Below are 16039 nucleotides of genomic sequence, written 5' to 3' on the forward strand. Positions count from 1 at the left end.
GATTAAACTCCACTGGGGAATGACTATCTTTTGTCAAAAAAGTTTAACATCCAATTTTTGTTCCTGCATCTTTTTTTCACTCACTTGTCTCTTTCATCATATATTTGGAAAAGTAACTAAATAATGTTTATCTCCAAAATCTCAAAAAGAATGGAGGTTTGGCTCTATCTAATCTTAAATTCTATTATTGGGCTGTTAATATTCATTACATTTATATTATAGTAATAAATCGGGTGGCCCAGCTTGGGTTGACTTGGAATTGAATTTGACTCAGAAATGTTCTATTGTTTCAATACTTGTAGCAATTTTGCCTTTTCCTACTGGTAAAAAGATTGATGATCTAGTGATCAAGCTCGTGATTAGGATTTGGTTCCAGTTTAGAAAACATTTTGGACTCCAAACATTTCTTCTTCTTGTCCTATTCTATCAAATTACTTTTTTCAACTTTATTTGATGGACTCTGTCTTTCAGGAATGATCCAGATTAATGATTTATTGATTGATAATAATTTATTGATAATGCTACATTTGAGCAACTTTCTACCAAATATAATTTACCAAATTCTCATTTTTTTAGGCACTTGCAAATTAGGGACTTTCTCCCATTCTCAACCATCAAACCTCTTTCGAGCTCCTGTAATGAGTTTGATAGAAACAATTTACAATCTACAACCATCTCAGAAAAGGTTAATATCTTTCATCTATGAAGCTTGCTGAAATCAAGACAAACTTCATTGGATAAAATTTAAAGATATGGGAGTAGGATCTTCATATTTCAATTCCTGAAGATTCTTGTAACTCTTGTTTTTAAATTGGTTAACACATCATCTCTATGTGCCTGTCACTCATTAATACAATTTAAAGTTGTGCATTGAGCTTATATGTCAAAAGTTAAATTAACCCGTATTTATCCTAATACTAGCTCTTATTGTTTCAGATTTAAGAATGAGGACGGTTCACTAATTTATGTTTTCTGGTCTTGTTCAACCCCTGTCAAATATTGGGAAGAGGTCTTCTGTACTTTATCAATAATTATTAATGTAAATATCACACCAGATCCATTAATAGCCTTGTTTGGGATGACTGAACAGAAGATAGTAAATTGTCTTCATCTCAATGCCTTTGTCTCTCTTAAGATGTGTTATTTCGATCTGATGGAAAGTGCTGTCCTGCCCATTCATAATAAATGGTTACATGATTTGATGTCTTATTTAACTTTGGAGGAAGTTGGATGTTCAACAAATGTTTTAATTTTTTTTTCAAATCTTTGGGGCTCCTTTTTGAATTATTTTCATAACCTTTAATGGTCATGAAGTAATCTGTGATTCTCATGGATCTGCATTTTTTAGTTTAGTGTCCTCTCTCTCTTTATATTAGCCATGCAACTTTGGAATGGTTTGGATTATAAAATTATTTTTTTCTTCTCTTTTCAACTTTATATTTGAAATGACAAATCTTTTCTGTTACAGTGAGTTTGTTTACTTTGTTACAGTTGTATCATTGTAAAGCATCAATCTCTTTTTCTATATGTATTTTTATATAAAAATCTAAAAAATATTGAAAAGGTTTAGCATCGGTAACTCCTCCGCCAGTTCATCACTGATTAGCTTGGTGGCAGCTTGTTGATAACTTTTTGATGGCGCCTCGAAGGTCTGGGAGCCTCCGCCTCACTTTCGAGGAGATCAAGAGGCTTTGGTGAATTGCCAAGGAGCCAGTTCATGCATCCAGGAATTTCTGTTCATCGCTCTGCTATCTCATCATCCAGACAAAGGACTCTCATCACAGGCTCTTGTTTCTACATGAGGAATACAGGATGATGTAGTATGAGGACTGAGTTAGCATGACTTCCTTCGACGTGACACTTGTCCTCTCCTGTTGCGACTATCGTTTTATACAGTGGTCTAGTTGGTTTGTGTTTTGTAACTATCTCAGACTCATCTTGCGAAAGAGCTTGACAATACAGGAGTCAGGCCAGGCCAGGTCTTTCGGGTTCGGTCCCTGCAGGCATCTCCCAGGATTAACCACTGCTGTTGCTACAGGATTTGGCCTTTAGTCTTGTACACTGTCTGTTCCAGATTGACTTCACTTCCTGCCATGGACTGCTCTTCGGGCTGATCATGGGGTTGTTACTCACTGGATTGGTCATGGCCTTCACGGTCCCCTTTGGATACGTAAGTAAATCTCATGACCACCTCACTTCTGCACTTAAGCAGGGCAGTGATTAAAGGGCAAGAGTGGATATAGATGGAGTAAACACAAGCAGGCCGTTTCCACTGGGGTTTGGAGAAGTCACCATTTCGGGATTAAGCCCTCCATCAAGTTATGAACAAAATATAGTCATGCGCCCGAAACGCTCATACCTTGAATCAAGCCTGAAATGTCGGTTCTGTATCTTTATCTTTGCTCTATAAAGGACAGTTTGACCTGCTAAGTTTCTCTAGGGTTGTGATTTTACAAGCACTAGAGGACATGGGTCAATGGGGAAAGAGGAAATGTTGAAAGGGAACACATGAGGGGGAAACTTCTTCAGAGAGCAGTGGAAGTGTGGAATATGCGTTTAATTTTAATACTTAAGAAAAAATTTGAATAGGGATATAAAAAAGGTCATACATGGTAAATGGTCGGGCACTAAGGAGTGCGGTAGAACAGAAGGATCTGGGAAAACAGATACAGAATTCCCTGAAAGTGGCGTCACAGGTGGACAGGGTTGTAAAGAGACCTTTTGGCACATTGCCCTTCATAAATCAAAGTACTGAGTACAGGAGTTGGAATGTTGTGGTAAAGCTGTACAAGACATTGGTGAGGCCAAATTTGGTGAATTGTGTGCAGTTTTGGTCACTGAACTACAGGAAAGAGATCAATAAGATATAAAGAGTGCAGAGAAGATTTACTAGGATGTTGTCGGGACTTCAGGAACTGAATTACAGGGAAAGGTTAAACAGGTTAGGACTTTATTCCCTGGAGTGTAGAAGAATGAGGAGAGATTTGATCGAGGTATTTAAAATTATGAGGGGGACAGAGGGTAAATGTAGACAGGGTTTTTCCACTGAGGGTGGGTGAGATACAAACCAGAGGATGTGGGTTAAGGGCGAAAGGGGAGAAGTTTAGGGGGAACATCTTCTCACAGAGAGTGGAGGGGGTATGGAATGAGCTGCCAGCTGAAGTGGTGAATGGGGCTTCAATTTTAACATTTAAGAATAATTTGGACAGGCCCATGGATGGGAGGGATATGGAGGGCTATGGACTGGGTGCAGGTCAGTGGGACTAGGTATAAAAATAGTTTGACACTGACTATAAGGGCTGAAGGGCTTGTTTTCTGTGCTATAATGTTCTCTCATTCTATGGGCCAGCAGAACACCATGGGCCAAAGGGCCTGTACAGTACTGCACTGTTCTATGTTCTCTCCCCATTGGTCATACTCTCTAACCCTGGTAAATTTCCTCTATGGCCTTTCCAAAGCTTCCACATTGATGTGACCCCAGCTTACCATCATCCTGCCAGCTTCTGAGAACCATGCATCACCCCAGCAGAATGAGTCTAGTGGGCTGTCATGGTCACTAGGTTCCCACACATACCCGGTGACAGTCAGGTTCCCACACATACCTGGTGACAGTCAGATACCCATACATACACGTTGACAGGTTCCCATACGTACCCGGTGACAGTCAGGTACACAAACATACCCGCTGACCCGCTGACAGTCAGGTTCCCACACATACCCGGTGACAGTCAGATACACACACATACCAGCTGACAGGTTCCCAGACACACCCACTGACAGTCAGGTACCCACACATACCCACTGGCCCGGTGACAGTCAAGTTTCCACACATACCCACTGACCTGGTGACAGTCAGGTACCCACACATACCCGGTGACCCGGTGACAGTCAGGTACCCACACATACCCGGTGACCCGGTGACAGTCAGGTACCCACACATACCCGGTGACACGGTGACAGTCAGGTACCCACACATACCAGCTGACCTGGTGTCAGTCAAGTTCCACACATACCCGCTGACCTGGTGACAGTCAGGTACCCACACATACCCGGTGACCCGGTGACAGTCAGGTACCCACACATACCCGCTGACCCGGTGACAGTCAGATACCCACACATACCCACTGACAGGTTTCCATACATACCCGCTGTCCTCGAGAGCACTGAGCAATGAGGGACATATAACCATACAACCACTTACAGCACAGAACAGGCCAGTTCGGCCCTACTAGTCCATGCCGTAGCAAATCCCCACCGTCCTAGTCCCACTGACCAGCACCCGGTCCATACCCCTCTAGTCCCCTCCTATCCATGTAACGAACCAGTCTTTCCTTAAATGTAACCAATGATCCCGCCTCGACCACGTCTGCCGGAAGCTCATTCCACATCCCCACCACCCTTTGCGTAAAGAAACTTCCCCTCATGTTCCCCTTATAATTTTCCCCCTTCAATCTTAAACCATGGCCTCTGGTTTGAATCTCCCCCACTCTTAATTGAAAAAGCCTATCCACGTTGACTCTCTCTGTCCCTTTTAAAATCTTGAACACCTCCATCAAATCCCCCCTCAATCTTCTATGCTCCAGAGAAAAAAGCCCTAGTCTGCACAACCTTTCCCTGTAACTCAAACCCGGACATCCTGTCAACATTCTCGTGAACCTTCTCTGCACTCTCTCTATTTTGTTTATATCTTTCCTATAATTTGGTGACCAAAACTGCACACAGTACTCCAAATTTGGCCTCACCAATGCCTTGTACAATTTCATCACAACCTCCCTACTCTTGAATTCAATACTCCGATTGATGAAGGCCAACATTCCAAATGCCTTCTTCACCACACCATCTACCTGAGTATCAGCCTTGAGGGTACTATTTACCACAACACCTAAATCCCTTTGTTGCTCTGCACTCCTCAATTGTCTACCATTTAATGCATATGACCTATTTAGATTTGCCTTTCCAAAATGTAACACCTCACATTTATCTGTATTAAATTCCATCAGCCATTTCTCAGCCCACACCTCCAGCCTTCCTAAATCACCTTTTAATCTACGGTAATCTTCCTCACTGTCCACAACACCACCAATCTTTGTATCATCTGCAAACTTGCTTATCCAATTCTCTACCCCTACATCCAGATCGTTAATATATATAACAAACAATAGTGGACCCAGGACCGATCCCTGAGGAACTCCACTAGTCACCGGCCTCCAATTGGACAAACAATTTTCTACCACTACTCTCTGACACCTTCCATCCATCCATTGCTGAATCCATTTCACTACCTCCTTATTTATACCTAATGCCTCCACCTTTTTTCCTAACCTCCTGTGGGGAACTTTGTCAAAAGCTTTACTAAAGTCTAAATAGACAACATCCACAGCTTTCCCTTCATCAACATTTTTTGTAACCCCCTCGAAGAACTCAATCAGGTTTGTCAAGCATGATCTACCCCTGACAAAACCATGCTGATTACTCCCTATCAATCCCTGTACCTCCAAATAATTGTAAATACCATCCCTCAGAACACTTTCCATCAACTTGCCCACCACAGACGTCAGACTCACGGGCCTATAATTCCCAGGTTTACATTTAGACCCTTTCTTAAACAGCGGAACCACATGTGCAATCCTCCAATCCTTTGGCACTACCCCCGTGGCCAGTGACATCCTAAATATCTGTTAATGGCCCCACTATCTGTCCACAAGCCTCCTTGAGTGTCCTTGGGAATATTTTGTCCGGTCCCGGAGATTTATCCACCTTTATCTTGAATATCCTCCATTTCTCATTTACACCCTCACCTGAAAATATCCTGTCCCACTCAATACTCCCCAAATCCCTTCTTGTTCCTTCGAAATTTGCTCTTCTCCAATCCAGAACCTCAATTTTAGGCCCCTCCTTGCTCCTCCCTAAAACTACCTTAAAACTAAGAGAATTATGATCACTAGACCCAATTGGATCTCCAACATTAATGTCTGATACCTGACCTAGCTCGTTCCCTAACAGGAGATCCAGTATTACACTGTCCCGAGTCGGTTCTTCTACTAATTGATTTAGAAAACAATCTTGAACACATTTAACGAACTCTAGCCCATCCAGCCCCCTAACTGTATGGGTATCCCAATCAATGTGAGGGAAGTTAAAATCTCCCATGATCACTACCTTATGATTCTCACACATATATGTTATCTCTCTACACATTTGTTCCTCTAGTTTTCTTGACCTATTTGGTGGTCTGTAATACACCCCTATTTGCACCCTCATGCCTCCTTCACCCCTCAATCCCACCCAAACAGCCTCACTGGATGATCCCTCCAGACCATCTTGCCACCTCATGGCAGTAATGTTCTCCCTAACAAGCAGAGCAATTCCTCCCCCTTTTTTACCCCCTGATCTATCACATCTAAAACAAATGTATCCCGGAACATTAAGTTGCCAGTCCTGCCCCTCCTGTAGCCAGGTCTCACTAATTGCCACAATATCGTGACCCCAAGTATCTGTCCATGCTCTAAGCTCATCTACCTTGTTCACTATGCTTCTTGCATTAAAATATATGCATCTCAGAGAATGACCCTCACATATATTCTCTTTTTTTACCTTCTAACCTAATCTCCATCCTACCTTTGTTATCATTTTTATTCTTATCTAGGTGACCATGCTCCCTTGACTCTGCTCTCACCCTCTGTTCCCCACCCCCCTGCCAAACTAGTTTAAACCTTCCCCCACAGCTCTAGCAAATCTGCTTGCCAGCACATTGGTCCCCCTCCAGTTCAAGTGGAGTCCGTCCCTTTTGTACAGGTCCGACCTTCCCCAGAAGAGATCCCAATGATCCAGAGATCTTATCCCTTGCCCCCTGCACCATCTCTTTAGCCACGCATTCATCCTCCACATCCTCCTATTTCTACCCTCACTAGCGCGTGGCACGGGCAGCAATCCAGAGATTACTATCTTGGAGGTCCTGTTTTTTAACTTCCTACCTAATTCTACATCATCCTGTTTCAGGACCTCATCCCCACTTCTAACTAAGTCATTGGTCCCCACATGGACCATGACTTCTGGCTGTTCTCCTTCCCCTTGCAGAATGCTATGAACTCGATCAGAGATATCCCTGACCCTGGCACCAGGGAGGCAACAGACCAACCTGGATCCCCGATCTCGTCCCACAAACCTTCTATCTGTCCCTCTGACTAATGAGTCCCCAACTACAAGTATCCTGATCTTATCCCTCCTTCCCTTCTGAGCCTCAGGGGCAGCCCCCGTGCCAGAGACCTGACCCCCACGACTCGTCCCTGATAGGCTGTTCCCCCCAGCAGTACCCTGCTAACTTCTTTCTGCAATTCCAATTCCAGGTGCCTTGGTTACAGGTGGTTTATGCAGGTCTCGGAGCTGTTGCCTTCACCCTGGTGAGTCATATCTAACCCTTTTTCCATGTTATTTGTTAGTGCTAAAGGAAGATTTGGGGGTCCTCAGGGAGAGTCAATCCAGAAATCCCCAGTATGGATTGTGATGCAAAACATCACTATTTACAAGGTCTGGTCCCTGCATAAGAACCTCCTCCCCTTCTCCCCTCTGGTACTAACCACACCCCCCTCCTCTGATACTTCCCACACCTACCCTCCTCTCTACTTTGGTTCCTCCCTCACCCCCCGCTCTCCCTTATACGACCCGCACCCATCCTCCTCTCCCTTCTGGTACCACCTGCACCCACCCTCCTCTCCCCTTGGTACCACTCGCATCCCCCTCCCAATAGGTCTAGTCCCTGCAGGGGCAACATCCTGTTGGGGATCCGGGTCCATGTCAAGGGCTACAGGACCACGTCAGGGTCTGGGGAGCGAGGGACATTTTGGGGGTCTGGGACCAGGACCATGTCAGGGTCCGGGGAGTGAGGGACGCGTCAGGGGTTCGGGACCATGTCTGGGGAGCGAGGGACGTTTTGGGGGTCTGGGACCAGGACCATGTCAGGGTCCGGGGAGTGAGGGACGCGTCAGGGGTTCGGGACCATGTCTAGGGAGCGAGGGACGTTTTGGGGGTCTGGGACCAGGACCATGTCAGGGTCCGGGGAGTGAGGGACGCGTCAGGGGTTCGGGACCATGTCAGGGAGTCCGGGGGTCTGGGATCATGCCTGGGGAACCACTCTGTGCCTCATGGTGCTGCCTTTGCCCCCCCCCCCCCCCCCCAGTTCCTGGCCTACGACACGCAGCTGCTGGTGGGCAACAAGCGCTACTCACTGAGCCCCGAGGAGTACGTCTTCGCCGCCCTCTGTCTCTACATTGACATAGTCTACATTTTCCTCTTCCTCCTGCAACTCGTGGGGAAACGCGAGTGAGGGAAGGACTGCTGCCACCCTGGGATCACCATTCCACTCCCACTAATCCATACCGTCCCATCTCCACTGCAGACCCATCAACCCATCCCCACCCCAGACCCATCAATCCATCCCCACCACAGACCCACTGTATCATTCCCACCCCAGACCTACTGTATCATTCCCACCCCAGACCCACCGTCCCATCCCCACCCCAGACCCATTGTCCCATTCCCACCCGACACATCGTCCCATCTGCTTCACCCCACCCCAGATCAATCGTCCCATCCACACCCCAGGCCCATTGTCCCATCCCCTTCACCCCTCGCCAGACCCACTGTCCCTTCTCCCTCACCCTCTCCAACCCAAGATCTGTTTCATCTCCCTCCTCTGTCCCACCATCCCATCCCAAAGGTTCAACGTCCCTTCCCCAATCCCTGGGACCACTGTCCCAACCTTCCCTCCACCTCCCCCAGGCCTATCATCCCAAACCACTCACCCCCCTCCAAAGGATACTGTCCCACCCCTGCACTCTTCACAGCACAGGGAGATGGGCTGTGGGGGGGTCCTCTGTCCTCTCTGGGACCACACGGGTGTCAGTGTCTGGCCTGCGTGGTGCCTGGAGGTAAATCCTGTGGCTCCCTCTGCACTTGACCCTGCAGTACTTGGTACTGAATGTGTGCTGCAGCCTGACAATGCAAGGACGGACCCTCAGAGTAAATAAGACAGAGCTCTGTAATTCCCATGTCCTTTTGATTAAAAATTGTTCAAACTTTTCAGACATTGTCCGAACCTTCTTCCCTTTACTGCCTCATGGTCCATGAACTATCCCCCCTCTCAGATCATTCACCACAGCAGCCCCCACCCACCCACCCCCTGTTACACTCTGATCGTTTCTGATGAATCTGTTCAGGCACAGGTAAAACATCTTTTGTCCTTCACCTCCCTGCTCTTGCATTTGATGCCTCAACTTAAGCCATTTTTATCACGTTGACCCCAGGTTACAAATCCCCTGGTCCAGGAATTTTCTGATTCTTCATCTAACCCTTCCTGATTTACAATTGCTCTTTAACCTTCCTTGTTCCATTAAGACCCAGCTCAGATTTCCTGCATCTCCTTGGGGACCATCCTGCTTGAGCTTCCTCTCCAAGCCGGGAACCAGCTCTGTTCTGTGGTTCCATGCAGCTTATTCACACAAAGTGAATGCACACTGTTTTCCCCAGGGTAAACTAGAGGGCAAGGGGTAAAGATGAGAGGGGAGAGATTTAAGAGGAACCTGAGGGGCAGTTATTTCTCTGAGAGGGTCTATGATGTTGAGACTGTTTTAAGGCATTGGTGAGGCAATGTTTGGAATATTGTGTGCAGTTCTGGTCTCCAAATTAAAGGAAGGATATAAATAAGGTAGAGAGGGTGCAAAGGAGGTTTGCGAAAATGTTGGCTGGATTGCAGTATCTGGAATACAAAGAAAGATTGAGTAAATTGGGACTTCATTCATTGGAGCGTAGAAGGTTGAGGGGGGATTTGATAGAGGTATTTAAAATTATGAAGGGAATAGATAGAGTAGATGTGAATAGGCTCTTTCCCCTGAGGGTAGGGAAGATTGGAACAAGGGGTCATAAGTTAGGGGGCAAAACTTCAGGAGTAATATGAGAGGAAGGTTCTTTACTCAGAGAGTGGTGGCTGAGAGGAATGACCTTCCGGGAGAGGTAGTTGCGGCAGGGTCAATTTTGTCATTTAAGAGAAAGTTGGATGAGTGCATGGATATGAAGGGGTTGGAGGGTTATGGGTAGGGAGCGGGAAGATGGAACTAGTTGGAGTTTCACGTATATTGGTGCGGACTAGAAGGGCCGAGATGGCCTGCCTCAGTACTATAATTGTTATATGTATCTGGAATGAACTGCCAGCAGAAGCTGTAGAAATGGGTACAATTCTGACATTCAAGAAACACTTGGACAGATTACAGAGCAATAAACAAAATGCTGGAGGAACCCAGCGGGTCAGGGAGCATCCGTGGGAGGGAGTGTCCTAGTGAAGGATTACGGCCCAAACTATTCCAAGTGTGGCCTCACCAACACCTTGTACAACTTCAACATGTATTCAATGCCTCAACAGATAAGGCAAGTGTCCCAAACACTCTCTTCACCATCTGTCCTCCTGCGATGTCCCTGCACACCTCAGTTTCTCTGCTACATGATACTCCTTAGGGCACTACCCAAAAGCAGCACCTCACACTTGATCTGTATTTGCTATTCCTTTGCCCAGTCCCAATCTGATCCCAATCGTGTTGCAAATCCAGGTAAATCTCCCTCTCTGTCCATCAGAACCCACATTTTTGTCTCATCAGCAAACTTATTAACCTTGTCACAAACATGCTTGTTCAAATCATTTACAAGGAAGGATCAACATGAGACACTGCACTTGCTCAGTGTCAGAATGTTTCCGTGAAGGCTTTTGGACATTTTGCCACATTACAGTGACTGTCAATTCTCCTTTCAGTGGGGAGATTTGCCATGAAACAGATTCATTCTCAGTTGTCCTCATGGGGGCTTCCTGTATTCCTCAGGGTTGAGATTGGCCTTTAGCTTTGTCTGTGATTCCCTCCGTGGTTCTCAACCTTTTTCTTTCCACTCATATTGCACCACAGTGAGCATAGCGGTTAGTGTCGTTGTTACAGCGCCAGCAATTTGGACTGGGGTTTGAATTCCGCGCTGTCTAGAAGGAGTTGGTATGTTCTCCCCGTGTCTGTGTGGGTTTTCCCGGAGGCTCCAGCTTCCTCCCACCGTTCAAAACATACCAGGGTGTAGCTTAATTTGGTGTAAATAGGGCGACAGACTCATGGGCCGAAATTGCCTGTATGTCTGAATTTAAAAATTAAAATCATTGAGCACCAATGTCATAGGATGCCACGGATGATGGGTCAGGAAGCTCCAGTGTGATTTGGATTAATTGAGGGACTGGGCAGATCCATGGCAAATGCACTACAATGTGGATCAATGTGAGGTTATCCACTTTGGTAATACAAACCGGAGGGCAGATTACTATTTGAATGGCAATAGATTAAGAGATGGGGAAGTGCAGAGAGACCTAGAGGCACTTGTACACCAGTCTCTAAAGGCGAGCATGCAGGTACAGCAGGCGGTTCAAAAGGCAAATGGTATGTTGGCCTTCATATCAAGAGGGTTTGAGTCTAGGAACAAGGATACCTTACTGCAGCTGTACAGGGCCTTGGTGAGACCCCACCTGGAGTATTGTGTGCAGTTTTGGTCGCCTTATCTAAGGAAGGATGTTCTTGCAATGGAGGGAGTGCAGAGGCGATTCACCAGGCTGAGACTTGGAATGGCAGGAATGACTTAGGAGGAAAGATTGCGCTAATTGGGATTGTACTCGCTGGAGTTTAGAAGATTGAGAGGGGATCTCATAGAAACCTATAAAATTCTGGCAGGACTGGACAGAATGGATGCAGATGGGATGTTTCCATTGGTGGGGGAGTCCAGAACCCAGGGCCATGGTTTGAGGATAAGAGGCAAACCATTTAGGACCTAGATGAGGAGGAATTTCTTGACCCAGAGGGTGGTGAATCTGTGGAATTCATTGCCACAGAGGGCAGTAGAGGCAGGTTCATTAAATCTATTTAAGAGGGAATTAGATCTATTTCTTCAGTATAAGGGTATTAAAGGTTACGGAGAGAAGGCGGGGACGGGGTACTGAACTTTAAGATCAGCCATGATCTCGTTGAATGGCGGAGCAGGCTCGAAGGGTCGAATGACCTACTCCTGCTCCTATCTTCTACGTTTCCATTATCTATGGTTAGTAAGGGATAACTTCAGATGACATATGAGTGGAAAGAAAAGGTTGAGAGTGACTGGGTCAAAGACTGCGCCAGTTCTATGAAACCTCCCGTCTGGTTCAATAACGAGAACTGTCAGCATTAACATTTTATTCATTGCTTTGCACCCAAGGAGGCATAAAGTTTGGCACTCCAGTAAATTCTGCAACCAAGATTTTCTGCCAGTTTAGGAGTTTGATGTTATTTAACTGTGCACGAGCACTTTCTTGCTACCCAAACACGAGAACCTGGACTAATTCAGTGACCTAATTGTAGAAACAAGAGCATCAATGGGCTTGTCCAACTGCTGCTTGACTAGTGTGTGAATGAGCTGGTTCTCAGGGTTTCGATGCTCAGCCATTACGGAGACCCTGCCAGAGTGGACGCTGAGAATCTGGGCTCCACACAACTGCCACTCAGCTACACTGACATCCAGTAAAAATACACCCGGAAACATACACGAAACATGTGTCAAAGACACGCAGGAACATATGTCAACACACAACAGAGTTGCTCATGAGCATTTTCAAATGTAACACCATAAGACACCAGATGACACACCCACATAAACACGCACACGCGAGCACACACACAAAACACGCCATAAAAAGACAAATGATCAAGTTTCATATTCCTTTGTAGAAAAAAAGTGATTTCACTCTCGATAAACTCCAAACAAAATCATACTCTGTAAAATATGAGGTTCCATGTTAATTTAGTGACAGAAATGAAAACATTCTGCACATCAGACATACTAAATCAGCCCAAGAACATACATGTCACACACACTGCACACACAACAGTAGACCCTGACCAGACACCCCAGAAGGGACACAGAAGTAACACGAGAGAGGGAGGACTGCACGCAAGACATTTATGGTCCTGTGACGCAAGAACATAATTATACACGGCACTGGTACAAAGACATGCACACAGAACCAACACGCGTGTGCGCAGTCACACCTGCCTTTGACGATCAAGGACACACACAAACAGAAAATGGTGAATTGTACAGGATCGAGGTGATTTCTTCAGAGACAAAAAGTGCTTTCCTGCACGATGATTTGTTTGGAATGCTAAAAAGAAATTCTTCTGGAGAAACACACCGAGGTTTCAGTGAAATTCTCATTCTCAGGAGCCCGCCCACAACAAGGTCACCTCAAGGGTCCAGTTGAATCAGTTTGGTGGGGATTGTGACAGACAGCACTGACAGGAGGAGGCGTCTCGAGTTGCAGTTGATCCTTCAGGCTGACAAACAACAGGGTGGATAGTCCTGGGCGGGAGCCTTATCACCTCCTTTTACGGAGGGCAGAAGTCCACAAAGTAAGGATGCTGCAAGGCTTCCTCAGCCGAAATCCTCTGCACAGGGTTACACTTCAACAGGTTCTGTGAAAACACACGGATACCAAATGTTCACCGCAGAACAACTGGGGTCCAGGCTTCAGCCGGTCAGCGTCAGCGTCAGCTCAGACAGGATCTAAAGGAGTATGAGAGAGCTGCACCTTCTTAGTACCACCCCTCCCAGTGTGCGCCTCCCTCAACTCTGTCCCTCTGACTGCGTAGTGTACCCTCAGTGTCCGCTCCGAGACACAGTTCAGGAACCTCAGGCTTTCTGAATCAGGGACGGAGATGAAAATAGACAAGACTGTGATGGCTCTCTGATCTCCCTTCCAACTCACCCGCTGCCCTCCTGGTCAGTGCCTCACCTGCAGCAGGTCTCGGCCAGTAGTGTTGAGCTTTGGAACAACGTTTACGAGGGATGTTGTTGCTGGATACATGGGATAGGGCTGGAAAAGAAGGGAAAGAGTTAAGTGTCCACTGGACACATCCTTTGTTGCACAGATTAAGAATGGGAGAGAGACAGGGGGAGGGAGGTTGAGGAAAGATGGGGCTGTCGGAATCAGAAGCACAGGTAGAACCAGGGAGTAAATGGGAGAAAGATGGAAATGAAAAAACAGTAGAAAAAGGGACAAAGAATATCAGAACTAGGAGCCAGGGAGGCCATTCAGCCCATTAAACCTGCTCCTCATAATTCCGAATTCTCCTACTATTCAAAAATCTCAGTCTTAAATGCGTCTTTAATATGTTCAACGAGGCAGCTTCCACTGCTTCCATGGGCAGTGAACTCCAGTTCCTCCTCATCGCCGTCTGAAATCTCCTCCGCGGTGCAGTTGGTGTCGGGGTTAGCCAGCGACTCGGGTCCGAATCTGTAAAGAGTTTGTACGTTCTCCTTTTCACCTTGTGGGCTTCCTCTGGGTGCTCTGGTTTCCTCCCACATTCCAAAGACTACAGGGTTAGGGGGTTAATTTGTCACATCAGTGTATTTGGGTGGTGCGGGCTCGTGGGCCAGAAGGGCGTTACTGGGCTATATTCCTAAATTAAATTAAAAATTACAGCTATGATCCTCATGGTTGTCTCATCTGCCAGTGAAAAGATTTAAAAGTTCAGGAGGGAAAGTGAGAGCAAGGGAATGGATGAGGGTGATGGAGAGGTGACGGGGCCTTCTGCTGCCTGCCTGGCCTGTGCGACAGCTCACAATCAGCTGTCACTTCAGTGCGGCTGCTGGATGAAGGTGTGACTCATCTCTGAGACAACAGGCTCTTCTGGGTTGTAAACCAGCTTTAACCTTGGCAGCCTGCACCTTCCCCTTTTAAATCTAAGCAGTTGCATAATTTCAAAGCAAACCTTTATCCTAAAAAGGCTGATTTGTCAGGAGTGGACAACCGAGAGAACATTCAATTCAGGAGGGGCAGGAAAGAATCTGTCAAAATGTGAAGCAGAAAAATGTGGAACGACACGACAGGGAAGCAGAGCGATGCAGTTGGTCCAGCTTCAGAGAGGAGGAACCGCTTTCCCCAGAGAGGAGTGAATCTGTGGGATTCTCTGCCCAATGAAGCTGCCTCATTGCATCTCAGGGGAAAAGGCAGGTGGGTGTAGATGACTCCACAACAGCTAAGAACGGCGGACCAGGCTCAACGGGCCAGAGGGCCGACTCCTGCTCCGAGTTGTAATCTGGGCACAGAGAAAGCTGGACTCACCTTGTAGTCGGGAAGTTTGGTCATTGATTGCCACTGCTCCTCTGTTGGGGTCCCGAGCAAGGTGAAGGTGTCAAGGAAGATTCAAAGAACACTGGGAGAGACACGGGGAGAGTGTCAGTGACAGAGCAAACAAGGTGGGGAGAAAGAGAAATATGGAGGTGAGAGAGAGAGAGAGGACAGTGAGAACGAGAGAAGAGAGAGATTAGGATGGAGGAAGTGTTCAGCATGGACTAGAAGAGCCAAGTTGGCCTGTTTATATGTTGTAATTTTTATATGGTTATAAGGAAACAAGCAAACAGGATGAAAGATACAAAAGAAGACAATAGAGATGGAGAGGGCAGAGAATGGAAGAACAGACAGCCTTGAATACAAATGAAAACACTGCAGACAGAGGAAACAAAGCAGTCATAAAATCCCTATCCAACATACAAAAACCTTAGTTGCCCAAGGAACCTCCCTGACCCGAGTGAATACAACGAGATCTTCCCTTGTACCACTCCCGGCTTTTCTGCAATTTAACAGACACTGCCGATGCCTGCAACCTCACTGATCCAGCCCCAAAAGAAAGGCTTCACTTCCCTGCTGTTACCTGGCCATGGCCCTCTGTATTGAGAAGGGTTGTGGCTGTCATGTGAGGGTGTGGCCTACCTAGTCAGAGGACACACCAGCTGCCAATCAAGGTTGGATTTCGCCCACCCATTAGTGCACACCTTGCCATTGGTTTCATGTAAATTACCTGGACTGTACTCTCCAGTCTGCTTGTAGTTAGCCTTGGGCCATTGGCTGTTTTAATTGAATTAACCCTCCTGGGTTTGAGCCATTTTTCACTGCTAACAACCTGGGCTGGACCCTCCAGCACTATAAAAATTCCAT

At 46.5% G+C, this 16039-nt stretch overlaps 2 protein-coding genes across 14 annotated transcripts in view; one reads left to right on the forward strand and one right to left on the reverse strand.

The window, feature by feature from the left end:
* The window catches only part of faim2a (Fas apoptotic inhibitory molecule 2a), a 71973-nt gene that overhangs the window by 29930 nt on the left and 26004 nt on the right, over positions 1–16039 (forward strand). For 7 of the 8 annotated variants that reach the window (XM_069922643.1, XM_069922644.1, XM_069922645.1 and 4 more), the window contains 2 exons: positions 2075–2170; positions 7347–7400. In XM_069922643.1, coding sequence (XP_069778744.1) covers positions 2075–2170; positions 7347–7400 — 150 coding nt within the window. Of the gene's footprint in view, positions 1–2074; positions 2171–7346; positions 7401–8176; positions 9082–16039 lie in introns of those variants that run through there. The other variant, XM_069922647.1, reaches the window with a different exon arrangement.
* The window catches only part of cdk5 (cyclin dependent kinase 5), a 44199-nt gene continuing 28681 nt past the window's right edge, over positions 522–16039 (reverse strand). The window contains exons 10-12 of one of the 6 annotated variants that reach the window (XM_069922650.1): positions 15167–15227; positions 13835–13915; positions 538–1794 (exon numbers count right to left, since the gene is read on the reverse strand). In XM_069922650.1, the coding sequence (XP_069778751.1) occupies positions 1738–1794; positions 13835–13915; positions 15167–15227 (199 nt within the window). In that variant the 3' untranslated portion in view covers positions 538–1737. Of the gene's footprint in view, positions 1795–12224; positions 13515–13807; positions 13916–15166; positions 15258–16039 lie in introns of those variants that run through there. The other 5 variants (XM_069922656.1, XM_069922651.1, XM_069922652.1 and 2 more) reach the window with 5 other exon arrangements.

Source organism: Narcine bancroftii, chromosome 2 (genome assembly GCF_036971445.1).
Source record: "Narcine bancroftii isolate sNarBan1 chromosome 2, sNarBan1.hap1, whole genome shotgun sequence".
Classification (NCBI taxonomy): domain Eukaryota; kingdom Metazoa; phylum Chordata; class Chondrichthyes; order Torpediniformes; family Narcinidae; genus Narcine; species Narcine bancroftii.